Raw genomic sequence first — 14,181 nt, 5'->3', positions numbered from 1 at the left:
CTTCATAATCCAAGTTGTTATTACATGGAAAATGAAAATTTACCGGAATTTGTGTAGAGAATCTTCAATTAGAACAGCAATAACAAACAATTCTACAACTATTGGCCTGAATTAGTAGCACTATTTATGTTGCCCTAGCTTGTGAAGCCCGTGTGAGATAAGAAACTAACCAGTACTAAAATTCAGCACCAAAAGACATACCTAATTCAACCACATCAACCCGTACATACAAGTCTAGTCTCCCTTCAGGAAACCTTCTCACGAATTTTCTCACATCCATCAAATTTTCATACCAAGTGATGCAGTTCGCTCTCTCTCCTCCTTCTGCTTCGCTCGCGTAAGCCAAGCAAGAACAGTTTCTCAAGCACTCATCCTTGCACTCATTCATGCTCAGGCTCATCAACAAACGTGCCTTGGACGTATCCGGAATAATTGCGTCCTCAACCTTGACAAACCCTTCTCCGTTTCCACACATGGAAAGTGCCTTGCGCTCCTTGATGCACCCGCCCGATGCATCCCGTAGGTACCACTTCTCTGCCGAGCTGGGCTCGTATCCCGGAAGGCACGTACACTCAAAATCTTGCCTGTTGTTTGAGTCGCAGTACCCGTAAGCACCACACCGGCCGTAAGCAACGCATTGGTCTCCAGGGATGGAATAGAACTCAACCCATTTGCCCACCCATGTCAGCAATTTTAAAGAACCAAATTCATCCACGAACATCGTCAACAGAGTCGACGCATTGATCGGGGTGTAAAACGAATAGACTTGGTCGCGATTGTTCACATAAGTTGCATTGAGTATGGAACTTGCTGTGGTCTTAGCCTCGTCATTCCTACTGGGTTTTAACAATAAGGGTATCCGCCAGAGTCGGGTTGAGCCCTTGAATCCTATCAATTGAGGAAGCTCATTCGGTTCGACCCGATAGGAGTATTCTCCTGTACCAGGGTCGTCTCTCGACTTCCACGATGTGAGAAACCATTCAAGACCGGTCCTCCTATCCAAACCAAGCTTCATGTTTGGCAACAAGGTATTCGTAGGATGATCAAAACTTTGCCAAACAACACCACCACTCCCACTATCTCCTTGGCACAACACCAAATTCCCCGAATCCAAGAGTCGAGCTGAGTAAGAAACCGCGGATACATTTGTATGCCAAACGGTAGAATTTCGGGTATTGTCGTAGATGACAAGGTTTCCATCCCGGTTGAGGGATAGAACCCCGGAGGTACCGTTGATTGGTCTATCCCTATTGGCCACCCAAACGACAGTTTGTTCTGAAATCTTGTAATACCATATTCCAACGTACCTGCGACTGGAATTTCCCAGACTGAAAAACCCAAGTGCAAAGGTTTCACCACTGGATACCAAAACGTCGCCGCCCTTGATGAATTGGGTTGGAGTTAAGGTGTCAATGGAAGTGCAAAATCTGATGAAAAGAAATGGAAGTAGTAAATTGAAGACCCATTTTTCGGGATTCATCGTTTTGGTTTGTGATCTAGTCTCTGTGATAGTTGTTGTAATTGTGTTAGGCTTATTATTAATTGTCATTTCCATAGGCAAGATAGTCTAACAATGGAATTGACATTAAAGTCGTTGAAGGATTCGTGTGGTCTGGGATTCATTGAAGGTCCTTGATCACGGACGCTTCCCTTGACTAGTAATTATTTTTGGCTTCATAATGTGTTACTTGTCATTTCCTTATGCGAGACAAGTCATTGCAATTACTTTGGGGGTTGATTGAATGATACTTGCAACTGATTAAATATGGTAATTATTCAGTACTAGCTCTGGGGTATACCCCTTCCCTCGCATAACATGCGGGGCCTATATGTGGATCCATGCTTGTGGACCCCACATATTATGTGAGGGGAGGGAGTATACGCTGAACATGTGAGGGAAGGGAGTATACACCAGGAGTTTTGAATAATTTTTCTTGTATGAGCTATGAAGAAATCATACAAGCAGAAAGAAGATACCGGGGAAAAAAATGACAAAAAGTAAAGAAGTTGTGCATTTGACCGGAATCGTCAGGGTGCACATAAGCTCACTCGGTTACAATATACATTTGACTACCGAACCCAAAAAAAAAGGGCGCTGCTATTCGCAGCCCTCTATTTACTCCCATAGCCCGTTAAAAATTTCCAATTATACTCGACAGTTAGTTACCAAAATTGAGATATATTTTCAGCGTCCAATTACCGAAATATAATATTTTTTTCAACAGATGTTTACCGAAAATGCATGTTCGGCAGTTGTTTACCGAAAGTTGAACATATTTTCGACATATAATTACCGAAATATAATCTTGTTTTCAACAGCAATTTACCGAAATGTTATTTATGATTTTCAACAATCATTTACAGAAATTTAATGGGCTACGGGAGTAAATAGAGGGCTGCGAATAGCAGCGCCCAAAAAAAAATGGGGTGTCAATAATTCCAATGGTTTCTTTAAGGGAAAATTTCACTCAGACCCCTTGAGGTATCTGACAATGATAGAAGGTACCCCTCAGTTTTCAAAAATAACAGAAACCTCCCATATTTCACAGTTTGGGTTTCATTCCGTTAGTTCCGTTAGAGAAATGGATGGAAAATGTACGGAAATGTACAGAAAATGAAATCTTCAATTTTATTTAGTTCTACAGCTATCTTAGAGCTCTCATTGAAAGTCCTTGAGTCAAAAATCAATTATGATCATTTAGGATAAAATGATTAAAAAAATAAAATCTTTGCACCGATTCAAACGGATTAAAATTTGAAACATTTAAAATTTTGCTCTTCATTTGGTTTTAAGGCTTTCAATGAAGAGCAAATATTTAAGTGCTCCAATTTTCAATCCATTTGAATTGATGCGAAGATCTTATTTTTCTGATTATTTTATCCTAAAGTTCAATAATTAATTTTTGGTTCTAAGATTTTCAATGAGAGCCCTAAGATAGCCATAAAACTAAACGAAGGGGAGATACTTAAGTGCTCAAATTTTCAATCCGTTTGAATCTATGCGAAAATCTTATTTTTTTTGATTATTTTATCCTAAATGGTCATAATTAATTTTTCTTAGGGTCATGATTAATTTTTTGCTCTAGGACTTTCAATGAGAGCCCTAAGAAAATCATAGAACCAAATGAAGAGCAGATACTTAAGTGATCTAATTTTTAATTCGTTTGAATATCAATGTGAAGATTTTTATTTTTTTATCATTTTATCCTAAATGGTCATAGTTAATTTTTGGCCCCAAAGCTTTCAATGAGAGCCCTGAGAGAGCCATAGAACCAAATGAAGAGAAGATACTTGCTCCAGTTTTTAATCCGTTTGAATCGGTGCGAATATCTTATTTTTCTGATCATTTTATCCTAAATGGTCATAATTAATTTTTTGCTCTAGGACTTTCAATAAGAGCTCTAAGATAGCTGTAGAAATAAATAAAATTGAAGATTTCATTTTCCGTACATTTCCGTATATTTTCCATCCATTTCACTAACGGAATGAAACCCAAACTGTGAAATAGGGGAGGTTTCTGTAATTTTTGAAAATTAAGTGGTACCTTCTGTCATTGTTAGATACCTCAGGGGGTCTGAGTGAAATTTGCCCTTTCTTTAATGCCACGAAATTTTCAAACTGCTGGGAAATTGGCCATCAAAGAAGACTTGAAAATTTGCTGTAATATATTCTCTGGTCGACGAAGAATTTCAAACATGCAATCTTTACATTTTACTTCTACATCCAGTCAAACGAGCCAAACCGAGCTGAAAACTCGAGCTCGACTTGGGTATTAGAGAGCTGAGCCCAATTCATTCACTAAATGAGCTACTTTAAATGAGCCGAGCCGACTTTTGAAGTGTTTTTTTTTATACTAGCGCTTGCCCGTGCCTACGGTACTACGCATCGCGATTGACAACGTGCATTGAAAATAGTTTGCAATCAAATCTCCCATTTTTAGACAAAAAATAGTAACTCGTGCTTAGATCTCCTATACAATGTAAGTCCGTGTGATTATCATTGTGTAAAAGTCAATTCCGGACAAAAACAACAACTCTTTTGATAAATTCCGGACAAAAGGGCTTACTTGAGAAATCTGTTTCAAGAGAGAGAGATTTCTCGTGGTGATGCGCTGGTGGTGGGAGTGGTGCCGTTGGTGGTGCTAAGAGGTGCCATGGTGGTGGTGTGTCAGAGTGGCTAGGGTTGGTGTGGGAGTAAGAGAGGGACGATCGAGAGAGTGGGGGAGGGGAGAGGAGGAGGGGGAGAGAGGAGGCGTTTGGGGGCTAAGGTTTTGTAGGAAGGGGAGAAACCATAGTCGTAGTGTGAGAGAGAGAGAGAGAGAGAGAGGCGTCTGTCTGAGAGAGGGTTTTTTTTTTCCTTATCTGAAATTTGAAGAGACATGGCATTTTTGCAATTTAGGAAAAAATTGGCACTTCAATAGAGTTCGAAGAATGCCTCTCAACCCTTGGATTGGATCAAATAAACCTCAGCCCTTGGATGTGTTTGTGTTTGTGTGGGGCCTACACCATTGTGTTTTATTAAATAGATATATGGGTAATTAACAAATTAGAAGGCAAAAGCAAAGTAAAAAAAAAAAAAAGAGATAAAAAAGAGAGAATAGTAAAGGAGAGAGAGACTCCTGTACCCTTCTTCCTGTGCCGAGATCCACCGACTACCATTCCGTTTGTTTTCCGGAGGATTCCTACAGTTTCTATTGGTAATCTTTCTCACCTTTTCACCGCATCTTTTTCTCCTCTCGCATACGCAGCACCCGAACCTCCAAAATTTTCACACAAGCGAAACCCTTTCCGGCAAAGAGTTTGGTTTCGGAACTCGCCGCCGTAAATTGGTTTAAGTAGATTATTTGCCGTGATGTTGTGACTGTTATATGCCTCAATTTAAGAGATTAATATAGGAGTTTGATTAAGTTAATTAAGAGACTCCACTAATCCTTCGTACCTATCCTAACTGATGAATTCTTTTTCCAAACTTATACATTATTTCTTTTTTGTACCCACAGCTTCTAGGGGTAATTATAGAATAGCTATATAGAACCAAAATAATAGATTAGCTATAGATTAGCTATGTACGTTATTAGCTTTATACTTCCTCTGTAATAGAACCAAAATAATAATAATAAATACTATAGTACTTGTGCCGACCCGACGGCCTAATGAAGAAATTAGAGTCAATTCCTGGATCATGTTCAAACTGTGGCAAGAAGTAATTTGTGGCACATTTTGTATAGGTACCAGTGCCGTGGGCTAGTTCAGTGCCACGTCAAGTTAGACGCATCCTTTTTGGTGAGTTGCGCATACCTTGGTTACATGTATTTTTCTGAATTTTGGGATAAAATGCCATTGCTTGTTTTTGCTGAAAAGTGTGAAATTCGATCCTCTTACTTGATTTAATTGGTGATGTTGAGTAAAATACATGTGATGGCTTGTTTATTAAATCTTTGGTGTTACAGTTAATCTAGACCATGGCAATATGTTTTGGGAACTTGAATTTCACTTCTTGTTAGTACATGCTGGTGATAATATGAATCATTCAAACGGTGTCTCGAGCGCTAGGGGACATGTAAAGAAACTAGTGGCGTGAAGTAATAAGGTAGGAGATGCAGCCAGGCATCACCGGGTAACGATATCTTACCACTCTTCAATGGGGTCGCTCCCCAACCGACTGGCAAAAATACCGTTGAATGATATTATCACTCAAAAGTGCAAAAGTTGAAAGAAAAATGAAATGAAAAGGTCCATCTCTTGGACCAAATAAATGAGCTTGCGGACTAAAATGCATGTACTGGATGTTAAACGAAATATTTGGATTGTTGCTTTGAACTGTTTTATAATATGGGGTATTTTCATGGTCAAACTTGTAACTTTGGTATACGTTTCTCACCCGAGCTTTGGCTTATGAAAACCTTTTCCAATTTTTCAGGTTAAGGTAGATTGCAAGTTGTGGACTGAATGGGTGCTAGAATAACCGTGGAGAATCATGTGTAGTATAATGGTTTGTATTTATTATACTTGTACCACGTAGAAGCTCTGGGATTATGTTATTTATTCTACACTTCCGCATACTTTGCTTATACGGTTTAAAATGACGATGATGTGAGAAATCTCTAAACTAGATTATGAGTTGGCCTTCGGCGGCTTAACACCCGCATGGCCGGTCATGACTTCCAAGGTAGGTTTTGGGTTGTGACACGTCTAATCTGATTCGGTTCATTTAACGTATTCAAAATTAAACAAATATAAGGCCAAAAATCCATTACTTGAAATTACATCTATAACATCGGAATCCAATCTGTTCGGATTAACGGATTTGGATCAAAGGGACCATCAGATTGGATTTTCGTGATCGAACTCAGATTGTATTGGCTACAAATAAACTGAGCTATTCACTTTTGGCTCGGCTTGACTTGTTTAGTAATCGAGTTGAACTCGAGCTCGAGTCCAAAAGTCAACTTTTTTGCCAATCTATTTAATAAAACACAATGGTGTAGGCCCCACACAAACACAAACACATCCAAGGGCTGAGGTTTATTTGATCCAATCCAAGGGTTGAGAGGAATTCTTCCAACTCTATTGAAGTGCCAATTTTTTCCTAAATTGCAAAAATGCCATGTCTCTTCAAATTTCACATTTCAGATAAGGAAAAAAAAAAACCCTCTCTCAGACAGACGCCTCTCTCTCTCTCACACTACGACTATGGTTTCTCCCCTTCCTACAAAACCTTAGCCCCCAAACGCCTCCTCTCTTCTCCTCCTCCTCTCCCCTCCCCCACTCTCTCGATCGTCCCTCTCTTACTCCCACACCAACCCTAGTCACTCTGACACACCACCACCATGGCACCTCTTAGCACCACCAGCGGCACCACCAGCGGCACCACTCCCACCACCAGCCCATCACCACGAGAAATCTCTCTCTCTTTAAAGAGTTTTCTCAAGTAAGCCCTTTTGTCCGGAATTTATCAAAAGAGTTGTTGTTTTTGTCCGGAATTGACTTTTACACAATGATAATGACACGGACTTACATTGTATAGGAGATCTAAGCACGAGTTACTATTTTTTGTCTAAAAATGGGAGATTTGATTGCAAACTATTTTCAATGCACGTTGTCAAGGTTTATCAAAAGTTTGATTGATTGTGCCAGGGATCCATTGCTCTGAGTTTGTGCGTGTACGAAGTGTTTAATGAAATGTCTGTGAGAAATGTAGTGTTCCTACACGGCTGAAATTGTTGCTTTGTGCTACACTGGGACTTCAAAATACACTAGCACTTCAATCTACTTAAGTAATGTTGCCACACACACACTTCCGGGGGAGTAGAAAATGGGATTTCTTTGAAGTAGTAAGGAAATGGGATGGAGCGGGTTCTTACGTGGACACTTTCGGAGAAAGATTTTGGTCTCATCAACACTTTTGTCTTCGAACTTCACGATGCGTAACAATTTCCCTTCCGGAATAGAAAATTGGTCTAAGGTCCAACAATAGGGGTCCTTTGGCCCTTTTAGCCCAGGCTATCTTTTAACTGCGTTTAGGGTCCATTTATTTACAAGTTTTACTGTCAATAGTCCATGAATGGACAAAAATAGCCCGGAGACATGCAATAGTTGTACAGTTCAGGCTCCGTTTGGAACCTATGGAAATGAAAAGAAAGGAAAAGAAAAGAAAAAAGAAGGAAAATGAGGGAAAAATAGGAGGGAACATTTACTATTCATTACACTTGAAATCTTGACTTTCACTGAGGGTTGAAAATTAGTTTTGAGACTCACGGACAAACACTTGATCACGGTAGAAAATTAGTTTTTTCCTCATCTTTTGTTGGAGCTCTAAGATTAGAAGCGTTATGCTAGGAAATAGTGGCTTCTGGGGTTTAATCTGTTAAAATCACTTTGGTTTCGCAATACTGCAATGCAATCGTTCTTGATGTTAATTTATAGACACGGCGGGGGACACGCCATGTGTATATTATTCATATGAGTGACACGGCGGGGGACACACCGCTAGCGACCATCTCAAGTCAGTGCTCGATTGGAGTTTTTATTATTTGATCAAACCCCCCTCTCTCTACACACATTTCTTTTGCATTGTAACTTTTCGTGTATACTATAGAACTGTACATTGTTGTTTGGCTTTCGTGCACTTTTTTTAAATGGTGTTGCATGGGGACTAAGTTTGCTTTGAAACACAAAAATTATTAGCAAGAATCCTTCTTCCTTGATGGTTTTAACGCTATTACAGTTTTCTTGGCCTGAGTTGGTCAGGAAGATTGGTGAATTCTATTTATTTCGGTGGGTTGCTTATGTGGTGGCTTGGTGGGTTTTTTTTTCTAATAATTTTTGGGTCTTCTATTTTCAGGTTTTGACCTCCATGGTAATGCGTGTTTGGAAACCGTACCTCTACAATGATTCCCTCCTTAAGGTGATTTCTATCTACGTGTGCCAAGGCCCAAGGATATGAACCTTCCATTCATCCAGTTCCACAGCTAAATTTACCATTGGTTGAGCCGCATGTTATGAATTTAGGTTGGCTTCTTTGTGTAACTAATGTGTAAAAACATGCAGTTATGCCAGTGTCTTTATTGTGAAATTAACATTTGTTCTTTCGTAAAATGGTGTAATATTTTATTCAGTCATGTAATTTCTTTCTATTTACAACAAGGCATACAATTTCAATTTATCCGTAGGTAGTTGAATTGTCTTAGTCGGGGTCTAAATTGGTAGAGGGGTTGGTTTATGTAGAGACCCGAATAATTTTAAATTTTTGATATTTTATTAAATGACTAGTTGGAAGAATATGGTTTATTAGGTGATTTATTGAATTGGAGACTAAAGTGAAAAATTGAGAATTGAGGGGTGAATGTGTGGTTTTAATGATATATGAGTATATGAGGGGTGTGTGTGTGGTGTGGGAGAACATTTTCCCATCTCCTCATCTCTCTCTACCGTCCCCCTCCCTCTCTCCACCGTCCCTCTCTTTCTCTCCTCTCCTCCCACTCAAAACCTCACTCAACCTTGCAAAACCTTCAAAGATTGACCACCCTCCGACCTTCCAATCGTGTTTTGAAGCTTGAATCGAAGATTGGGAGCTCGAGAAAGCTAGGGCTTGTTCGAATTTCGAAGATCTTTGTTATCGTCTTGAGGTAGGGACTCCTTTACCTCTTTTGTGTGTATATATGTTGAAATGGTGTAGAAATCATGCTTGGATCGTCCATTTTTGGTGCTTTGAATGTCTGTCAAAATTACAGAAAATCACCTCGAAACAGCGGGGTATTGATACCCAAATATGGGGTATCAATACCCCATCCTTCTCTGGATTTCCAGCTGACCAGGTATTGATACCCGATTTCGGGGTATCAATACCCCTTGTTGTTCTGGACAGCTTTGATGCTATTTGTGTTTTCTTCGATCGTTTCAATCCCAATCGATTCTAAACCCTTTTGGATACCTTCTAATCCATCTTTTGCTTATCTAATTGACGTCCTATGATTAATTGATGTTATTCGTGATCTTTAGGCCTTCCATTAGTAGGACATGACAAAGGTTTAATTGATTAAAACTTGTTAATTCGCATATTATTGATCGGTCGAATGTTTGTGACATATTTATAATATGGTTGGCGTGTCGTAACATGTTTCATGCTTGATTGTGGTTTTGGGAAGGTTATAGCTTGTATATTGATTAAGGGAATAGTTGTTTGTGTCGGGAATTAATTTAGGAAGTCTCGTAACGCAAGGGGTGGTAATACGAAGACTTAGACGGTCTCGTAACGCAAGGGGTGGTAATACGGTGACCCGAGTTGTAGGGATCACTGTGACGCAAGGGGTGGTAACACGGTAATCCTCGTGGTGTTATCTGGTAACGCAAGAGGTGGAAATACCGATGGAGGGGATTTTGGGCAATGGTGAATCGTATCGAGGTTATTGAGTCGTTTGACATTGAGTGAACTTAGTGACATTTCAAGCTATATGCATGTGATAGAATGATCATGTTGAACGTTGGGAATATCCTCAAATCACTTGTTTCCATTGTTTGAGCTGTACCTCTTGCCTTCATTTCACCTGCACATTTCATCATGTTTACATATAGAACTGGTAAAGATTTTCCTACTGGGCTAGTGTAGCTCAACCTAATCTTTCTTTTCAGGACAAAATGCTGGACAATAGCTTGCATGCTATGTATGCTTGGGAATGAAAGACTTTTTGGAAGTTAACCTCACGTAGTTACTTGGCATCTTTGTATTAACTTTATTTTGACAGAGATGTAATTGTAACTCATTATCTTAATCCTTTTGACTAAACGTTTGTAATATTCTAAATAGAATCGTACTTGCATTTATGTATTTTTGGGGCCAAAGCGCCAAAGTTGGAAACTTTTGATCGTGGGGATTTGATTTGTAATTTAAGACAGGTGGAAACTCTTTTGGGTAATATGTAAGATAGGCGAGGCTCTTTATTTAAAATGTATTACTTAATTATGTTGAAAATCGAGGGCGTGACAGTTTAGTTATAGTTACGATCGATATGTTAAGTTCTCAAGTAATTCTCTTTCGCACCACTAAGAAGTGGAACAAATACAATACACTAATTTCAATCGCGATGCGTAGTGTCGTAGGCACGGGCAAGCGCTAGTATATAAAACAGTGGAAGGCGGTGAAACAGGTGAAAGGAATTACACCTGTAATTCCGAAGCACCACTCCACGACACGTAGTATGGTGAGTCAGCTCGTTGCGATTTCGGTCCGTACGCGTTCAGATTTCAGTCTCCGAAAAATTCTAAAAATTCAACACAGACTAATAATAATTTAAGGCTCAACGTGGCGGTGTCGGATTTTTAAGGAAAAATCCCATCGTTGCGTAACTCATACAGTGAGTCAGGTTTCTATTTGGATCACGTGATTAAACTACTACTTTTTTTTTTTCCTTTTAAAAAAAAGGCAGGATTTTACAAGACGTCAGATAATCTAAGGGACATTCAAATCTTCCCAATTTGTTCATTTTTTTTTGGATAAGTAATTTGTTCGTCTTTTCTTTTGCCAACACTCGACAAATACGTCTACAGTTCGTGGATCTAAATACACCTCAGTGATTTTTTCACGATTTCATTTTGCGATTACTTTTTTGTGCCTGCGAATCTTCAAACCCTAAATTGTTTTGTCTGTGTGCCAATGCATTCCAAAACATGGTATGATGAGTTTGAAGCATGCTTTGCCCCGTTCTGCTAAGAAAAATAAGTACACTTTTTTTTTTAAATTAAAGGTGATGTGAATGACTTGTCTTGTTAAGCGGGAAATAAGTACTTATAAAATAAGAACCTTATTAGAACGGAGCCTTATTTTGGAACAGAATCATGAGAATGAAATTGCATTGAAACACAGGCAATATAGAATTTTTCTAGCAACTGAACACAGAAAAAGTTACAAGAAAGTTGATTTTTTCATACTTTCTCATCATTTCTGTGCAACTAAACAGGGCCAAAAAGTCCCGATTTTTGTCATGGTTGGAAGGTACTCCCTCCGTTCCATATTGAGAGTCCATTACGAAAAGTCGTGTTTTAAATAAAAAATCAACTACTTCTATGTATAATTTTTTGAATTTTTTCGCACCAAGTTAAAGTACTAATCGAGATCTTTAATACGGGGCAAAAAAATTTAAAAATTATACACGGAATTAATTGATTTTTTTATTTAAAAAAAGGCAAGAGAGATAATATGTGACTTTCAATATGGAATGAATGGAGTAATTCATTGTATTTTTGTGTTTTGGAAATTTCCGCTCCCACACACAAAGATGGGAAAGATCACACCACAAGAAAAAAAAGGAACACGAGAAGATTTGTGATTCGGCCTCAACATCTACTCCACGAGAGAGAGAGAGAGAGAGAGAGAGAGAGAGAGAGAGAGAGAGAGAGAGAGAGATCCACTATACCAACAAAGAGCACAATGGTGAGATACAAATTACACTCCCACTTAATTGGTATTTTTCAAGAACAATAGCCGCCTACTTCCGGATCAAAAAAACAAAACAGCCGCCTACTCCAATTCAAGTAGAATTCCATCTGCCAATAGCCCTTTATAGAATTCCAAAGAGCTACGTACCATTCCAATTATTAAACCGCCAATTGACCAAGCAAATACCCATTGCCATGAAAAGATCATCCAAGTCATTTTCCAACTAACACAAAATTAAATATGTGGACCCACATGAACATAAAAAAATAACTACCAACAGCTTGATTGATCACCACAGGTCCACAACCAAGACTATTCATTTTGAAGGAGACCGTTGATAACAACACCTGGGAATTATTAGTCGGCAAACAAGACTTGAAAATGTGAATGGCTGATATGTTCTCCGGTCCAAGATTATCAAACATCCAATCTTTACTTTTACTTCCACATCCAGCCAACGATATAAGCACACGCTCTCTCTCTCTCTCTCTCTGAACAACTTTCTCTCTTCTTCTTTTTCTTTATCAGCAAAAAGAAATTTATTAATCTTTGAAAAACGGAATTTACAACGATTAAACGGATACTAGAGATGACAACATGACAATGGCACCCATGCACCGCGACAATCATATGCCATCTAGATAACTAACTAATGCAACCCAAAATCATCTCCAGATCTACACATATCAGAAGATAAGTCATGGTTGGGAATTTTCTGGTGGACAAACACAAATTCATCGCCAAATTCCCCTTGTAACGGCCACCAATCTAAGTGGCAACCCATTGGTATGTACTTTAAAAGGAGTTATGGATTTCAGATTCTACAATTTAAATACATTGAAATAAATTTTTCTTATGCTCTGTTAGTGGTACCAACAAGCCCCTCCGTTCCACCAAGCCCGCAAAACTTGTACGCTTTTCAAACTGCCAAGGCTTTGGAATAATGCAAACAACTCTGCACTTATGTTGTAATACCCCAGATTTGGAGGTTTGAGAGCATTTAGTCCCACATTGGTTGGGAGCTAAAGCCTCATGTGGTATATTAACATCCACCTAGGAGCTACATGGTACCTTATTAGATATACCTTTTCAGGCCAAGTCCCAAAATGGGGTCCATGGTCAGCTAGGTTGGGTCGTTACAAATGGTTACAGAGCCTTGTCCTGGTCCAAGTGGCGGGTAGGATGCGCTCTGGCACCACGGACACCAGGGGAGGTTGCTGGGACTATGCAACGAGGACGTTGTATCCCAAAGGAGGGAACATTGTATACCCCAGATTTGGGGGTTTGAGAGCATTTAGTCCCACGTACATTGGTTGGGAGCTAAAGCCTCATGTGGTATATTAACACCCACCTAGGAGTTATAGTATCTTCTTAGGTATACTTTTCAGGCCAAGTGTTTTGGCCAAAGAGGACGGTTCGTTACATATGCATTTTGCTTTCAAGCGTATAAACTTCAGTAATCTTTCAAACTTGCATTCTCATTTTTGGAGTGATAGCTTCAAAAAATAACTGTTAGCATATTCTTGGATGGACTCCAACACAGGGAAAGCGTTATGTCAGTAGGTGCAATTTCGGAAAATCGCTTTGCCACCAATGTTGTTAATCTCGTACCGTACCGGCCGGTACATATCGGATTTGCGTAAAACCGATAACTTATACCTCAAATACCATTCCGGCTCTAATCTCAGATATTACCGGCGAGTACCGGTGATTCCGCCCGGTATCATTTTGCACGGACTGTGGGCTTTACAATCGCATCTCGATTTCAAATCGCGATCAAAGAGAAGGAGCGAGTAGCCGAGCAGAGAGAGAGAGAGAGATACTTGATTTTCCATGGCTGCCTGGCTGGTTGAGGAGAGAGAGAGAGTACGCAGTAAATCCATATATTAACCTTCTTCAATTTAATTGTGAATGACAAAAGTACGCTTTGTTTACGGAAAGTCTAGGTACACCACATGAAAATGCGGGGATCATCCACCACGCACTTATTGGCCCCTAAAAAAATATAGAAAAATATTTATAAATTTTAAAATAATATTTCATGGGACCCTGAAAAAAATTAGCTCCAACGGATATCGGTAGGTATGTTTTTCAAAATTTATAGGAACGAAACTGTTTAGTGTTGCAGTTTCATCCCTACAAATTCAAAAAACATATCTACCGATATCCGTTGAAACTGATTTTTTACAGGGTCCCTTAAAATATTATTTTAAAATTTATGAATATTTTTCTGTATTTTTTGGGACC

General features: G+C 39.1%; 1 protein-coding gene and 1 long non-coding RNA gene across 6 annotated transcripts in view; one reads left to right on the top strand and one right to left on the bottom strand.

The window, feature by feature from the left end:
- LOC131306456 (G-type lectin S-receptor-like serine/threonine-protein kinase SD1-1) overlaps positions 1 to 14,181 on the bottom strand; it is a 104,436-nt gene that overhangs the window by 65,929 nt on the left and 24,326 nt on the right. Inside the window, exon 1 of one of the 5 annotated variants that reach the window (XM_058332705.1) lies at positions 202 to 1,565. The exons of 2 other annotated variants lie outside the window; for them this stretch is intronic. In XM_058332705.1, the coding sequence (XP_058188688.1) occupies positions 202 to 1,555 (1,354 nt within the window). In that variant the 5' untranslated portion in view covers positions 1,556 to 1,565. Of the gene's footprint in view, positions 1 to 201; positions 1,566 to 14,181 lie in introns of those variants that run through there. 2 more of the 5 variants (XM_058332704.1, XM_058332703.1) reach the window with 2 other exon arrangements.
- On the top strand, positions 7,924 to 8,754 carry LOC131306468 (uncharacterized). Its single transcript, XR_009193907.1, has 2 exons — positions 7,924 to 8,004; positions 8,344 to 8,754. It is a non-coding gene; the product is annotated as an uncharacterized LOC131306468 (long non-coding RNA).

Source organism: Rhododendron vialii, chromosome 11a (assembly GCF_030253575.1).
Source record: "Rhododendron vialii isolate Sample 1 chromosome 11a, ASM3025357v1".
In the NCBI taxonomy this organism is placed as follows: domain Eukaryota; kingdom Viridiplantae; phylum Streptophyta; class Magnoliopsida; order Ericales; family Ericaceae; genus Rhododendron; species Rhododendron vialii.
Note: the sequence above shows the minus strand (reverse complement) of the source record. Positions and strands in the feature narration are given on the sequence as shown.